This window comes from Garra rufa, chromosome 25 (assembly GCF_049309525.1).
Source record: "Garra rufa chromosome 25, GarRuf1.0, whole genome shotgun sequence".
NCBI lineage: Eukaryota > Metazoa > Chordata > Actinopteri > Cypriniformes > Cyprinidae > Garra > Garra rufa.
Window position 1 is genome coordinate 24584995 of NC_133385.1, and position 5792 is coordinate 24590786.

At 39.1% G+C, this 5792-nt stretch overlaps 1 protein-coding gene across 1 annotated transcript in view; it reads left to right on the plus strand.

Moving 5' to 3' along the window:
• spam1 (sperm adhesion molecule 1) overlaps positions 1-5792 on the plus strand; it is a 21264-nt gene continuing 15472 nt past the window's right edge. The window contains exons 1-3 of the mRNA XM_073831649.1: positions 1-48; positions 345-1274; positions 5666-5755. Of these exons, the coding sequence (XP_073687750.1) occupies positions 345-1274; positions 5666-5755 (1020 nt within the window). The 5' untranslated portion in view covers positions 1-48. The remainder of the gene's footprint in view (positions 49-344; positions 1275-5665; positions 5756-5792) is intronic.

Sequence of the window (5792 nt, forward strand, 5' to 3'; positions counted from 1 at the left end):
CAAGCTGCATATTTTTTTTCTTGCAGCAGGAGAAACCCAACTGACTCGGTAAGATATTCATTATTTATAAATCTCAAACTAAACTGCTATTTAAAAATATGCAATTTAATAATAGAGGCATCTCCTAGCTCCTGATATTTTGATGCATTTTAAAAAAGCTTTAGACAAAACACCATACAAGGATTGGTCAAGTTGATAGTTGGCAAAGATAGTTTGGTGAAATGAATACTTCAGGGTCTATTGTGCCAAAACAATCTTATAAGATATCGTAGTACAAATGTTTCACTTATTTTAAAATATTATCATTAGAACTGACAGACTGTTTGTTCAATCAATGTACGCAGATGGGAGACCAAAGGAAACAGCAGTTAGCGTTTTACACCTTGCTCTTCATTACATTGGGGCATCTTATCACATCACTCCACCAACCACCTCCACCAACAGTAGCTCCTCTCTTCCATAGTCCTTTTGTTCTATTGTGGAATGCTCCTATTTCTAAATGCCAACAACTGAAGGTCCCTCTAGATTTTTCAATGTTCCAGGCGGTCACAACACCAGCCAGGGAACGCAATCAATCCATAACCCTGTTCTACAAAAATCGAATTGGGCTTTACCCATATGTAGACCTCCAGTCCTTGAAAGAGTATAACGGTGGCATCCCGCAGAGGGGCAACCTATCTGCTAGTTTGGAGAAAGCTAAGGAAGAGTTTACCCAATATATTCCAGACTCAACAACTGGTCTTGCTGTCATGGATTGGGAGGAGTGGCTTCCAATGTTTGACCGGAATTTGGATGACAAGGAGATCTACAAGGAACTGTCCATCAACTACACCCTTAAGCAGAATTCTTCTCTAGATACGCAACAGGCAAGAAGAGATGCCAAACAACAATTCCAGCATGAAGCCAGACGTTTCATGGAGGAAACTCTAAAAACAGGAATCAATCTTCGACCTTTGCACCGTTGGGGATACTACTTGTTCCCAGACTGCTATAACTATGACTTTGAGGAGTCAAACTATACAGGTACTTGCTCAGAGCCAACAAAACAGTTGAACAACGAGTTGCTCTGGCTGTGGGAGGCTAGTACTGCCCTTTACCCATCAGCATACCTGCCGGTCTCTGTGAGCGGAAGCAGGAGCGCTGCACTGTTTGTTCGTCACCAGGTGCAAGAGGCAACAAGAGTGGCAGCCCTGCCAAAACATCACCACACTGCACCAGTCTACGTCTACCTACGGCCTCTCTTAAGAGACCAAAGGGAGCTTTACATGAATGAGGTACAGTATGGAGACTCCTGTCTGTTATAGACCATGGCAAAGAATATATCAACTATGGTAAAACCAAAACATGCAAAGCATAGTCTAAGCCAGAGGTGTGCAAACTTGCTGCAGACTTCAGCTACAAATTTTAGTAACATTAAGTCTGAGGAATTTGATAAGCTTGTTCAGATGTGTTTAACTGTAGTTGGAGCTAAACTCTGAAGGATAGTCTCCTTCCAGGAGCAAAATAGGACCCATCCATGTTCATGGAGTCCCCCCAACACTGCACATTTTGCACATGGACTTTTGCACTGGAGGACCTTTTTTACAGTTCCTAAAACTATTGGCAAAAGTTCCCACTTTTTTTGCATGTTTGCACCACAGGAACTAGGAAATTATTTGATTTTAGGAACTCCGTTTGGGGGGACTGAATTAGCTCCTACTTCAGAGTAGGGTCTAAACAGTTCTATAGGAACTACCAGTAATGTATGTGTATAATGACTGGTCAAACGCATATGAAACCCGAGTTATCCGGCATTATTGAAAAAAACATGTAAACATATTTACTCCATGAACATGGAAAACAGTGATATTAACTAGGGATGCAACAATACCATTTTTTCAAAACCGATCCAATCCGATACCAAAAATTCTTAGTATCGGCCGATAACGATACCAGGCCGATATCAGTGGGGGTATTTTACCTTCAGAACTAAAGAATGTATACAATTCACTTTTTCATTAAGATTTATTTGTTTTTGGTAAAGAAAGAAATGCCAAATCTGCTTGCACATTGTTGGACGAAAAAGAGGGGAAAAAAGAGACATGCATGAGTGTAATCAAATTCACAAATTCATATTAAGATTAATGTTTTAAAAATAACATTTTGAAAACAGAAATATTACTGATATAAATAACTGAACAGATCTGCCAGCAGATGGCGGCAAGACACTAAATTAATAAATGAATAATTTCATTCATTTGATTCAAGCAAGTGACTCTCTATTTGAATGGGAAATTGAATCATTTCACTAGATTCGTTTAAAAACGTACGTTCATTCATAAACGAAACACCGCTGTGTTTGAATGGAGATCATTGTGCTCAGTTGTGACTTGTTTCAGACTACTTTTGACGACGAAATAGAGCAAAATCAGGCAATAGTGTTATAGTCAGACAATGCAAGTAATTTAATAATAACTTTTTTATTTAACTGCTGTATTAAATCAATATCTCATTTACAAACTTAGAAAGTATTAAAAGCTGTCACTCGGTTTGCAATATCACAAAGCTCTATTATAATCAACAAAGCTCTCTATACTGCACGGTCAGTCACTTATATACACCCTCTCTATACTTTGTTTATGAAAGGATTGGTGAGATATGTCTGTGATACTTTATTCAACGTTGCAAAAAACGTAGAAACATTTGAAGCTCCCCTGAGTGCAAACAGAAATATGCTAATTGGGTCAGTTCTGTTCTTTTACAGCTTAGGGATCTAATTTGAAAGTTTCTCTTGCCAATGAAATGCATCTGTCAAGGTCAGTTGCTTTGACTCATCCTTTGCGTGAAGTCCATGTAAGCGCAACGTGTTTTAAATGTATTTTATTTTTAAGGCAATATTTTTTTAAAAATGTGTTCTTGTATGAATTATTATAGTTTTACAGTAGACTATTATTTCTTGCTATTTATTTAATCAAACTCTGGTAACGGTATCGAATTTGGAACGGTCACGCATCACCGATATCCGATCCATTCAAAAAGCTTGGATCGGCGTCGATACCGATCCAGAGTATTGGATCGATGAAACCCTAATATTAACAACATTTTGTTACTTGCTTATCTGTTGTCCTTAATCCAAGGATGCCCAAACTGTGCCCTGGAGGGCCAGTGTCCTGCAGAGTTTAACTCCAACTTGCCTCAACACACCTGCTGGGAAGTTTCTAGTATGCCTAGTAAGAGCTTGATTAGCTGGTTTAGGTGTGTTCAGTTGAGGTTGGAGCTAAACTCTTCAGGACAGCGGCCCTCCAGGACCGATTTTTGGCACCCTGCCTTAATTAAACACACCTGATTCAACTCTTATTAGTAGAGACTGCAAGGCTGTATCCGAAATCACCCCCTATACCCTCATTCACTATTCCCTACATTAGTCCACTCATACAGTTCACTTGAAGGAGTGAATGAAAACGAGTGAGTGAATTCGGACACTAAATGCAACGGATGGACTGGCGCTTTTGCATGCTTGCTGTTTAACACTCATTTAAAACGGACAGTTCCAATAGTAAGATTAAAGGATTTATCTTTTACTATGTCACGGAAATTACGTATAAACCCTAGTTAAACAAACTCAATAATCAATTTACAACGAATTTGTACCTGTGTTGTACGCTGTATTACGCCCGGACAAGCGCGTTGTAAAATGAATGGATGGATGATTCAGCTGCGGGCGCCATCTTTTGGCGAGACACGGGAATTCAATCGGCGCGACACTCACAATATATTATGGCTTATTTCTAGCCGTTAAGTGTACAACGATTTTACACTCGTTTTTGCGGTGCATTGTGGGATTGAATGAGTACACTCGGAAATGTCCACTATGGTTTCGAACACCACTTAAAATGGCGATTTGGGATACAACCCAAGACAGTAGGGCTGCACGATTTGGAGAAAAAATCTAATTGCGATTTTTCTGATCAAAATTGCGATTTGCGATTTAAAATGCGATTTACTACTATTTCATAAAAGAGCTACAGGTTTGATATGGTGGCTTTAACAGAACCAAAGAAAGACCAAGCATAATCACAAAGTATGCTACACTGTTCTACTGTTTATTTAAAACCTCTTAAACATTGTTGCCTTTTTTAAAATAAAGTTGTCAGTTATCATGACAAATTAAGAAAATAACTACAGTATCTTAAATAAAATAAAATGAACAATTAAAATTATATAATAAAATATTATTAAAATCTTAAACTTTTAGGAATCCAAACACACTGTAAACAATTTTACATCAGTAAAACACTGATGATAACCTACATTAAGAGACACTTTGTTGGGAAGTTGAGCCGCTGCTCCCGCTTATCTTTTCCGAATGGCGTTAACGTTATTTGCTCAGTACATGCAGTAGAGACCTGCACTCCTACGGGAGTATAGCGGGACCCGACGCAACCGACTGCGGCGCGGGACAAAACTTGATGGACGAGTGCGGCTGTTCGGGACGCGGGAAAATAAAATGATTCGCGGGATCCCCGCAAAATAGAAATATCTAAAAAGCAAAATATTGTTATTCATCTATTGCACAAAAGCAGCAAGAACAACTAGTATACAACTTACAGCTATTATCAGTAAGCACAAGGATAGGCAGTCAGGTGTTTAAGTTAGAATCCACTCACTGCTCAAACATTCTTGCACAGTGCTGAATATTGCGTGCTCGCGAATTAAAACACACGAAGTGTGTAGACATTGTGAAAGATTCATTGTGCATAATATTCATTGTGTTAGAGCTTTATGAGATCGCAAATGAACTGAGATGTCAACTTTAGCTTTGTCTGCTTGCATTCTGCTCTGGATACACACAGTAGCTCATGCTTGCTCTTAATTCTGTTAAGAATAACAGTGGTTTGTGAATGTTGATGCTTAGCCTATATAACAAATATTTTATCGGGGACGTTTATGCTGGGGTTTTGTGAAACTTACGAGATGTTACAAAACTGTTTCATGTAAATTCAATTGATGTACTGAAAAAAAAACTATATAGGTTACTTTTATGCGGGCAGGAGCGGGACAAAACATGAATGTCGAGGTAGGAACGGACCGAGATCAACATATTTCTGCGGAGGCGGGACTGAAAAATACGTCCCGTGCATGTCTCTACATGCAGTGTTAAAATGCCCCCTATTGGTTAAACTCTGCATCAAACGTAATATAAGCATGAAGACGTAATATGCACTTGAAGTGACCTGTCAAAAACGACTTATATGCTTGTTACCACATTTGATAATAAATCGAAATAATCGCAGCTCTTGCGATTTGAAAATCGCACCCTTTCAAATCGCGATTTCGGTTTAAAAACGATTAATCGTGCAGCCCTACAAGACAGGGGTGTCAAACTCACTTCCTGGAGAGCCACAGCACTGCAGGTTTAGATTTAAACTTAATTAAACACACCTGATCCAGCTAATCAAGTCCTTCAGGGTTATTGTTTTTATTAAAACTACAGAAATGTTGGTTGGAACTAAATTCTGCAGAACTGTGGCCCTCCAGGAGCTGAGTTTGACAACCCTGGTCCAAGACCTGAATGGTTGTGTCAGACAAAGGAGACATGCAGAATGTGTCGAGGGTATATTCTAGGAAACCACTAGTCTAGGTCATGTAGGTTTCTTGCAGTAACATGCTGTCTGTTTCTTTCTAGATTGATTTGGTAAGCAGTATCGGTGAGAGCGCAGCCCTGGGAGCTTCTGGTGCTGTGCTGTGGGGGGCTAGTGCTGATTACAAAGACAAGGTAATTTTTTTCTTAAAGGAACAGTTTTATTCTGTTT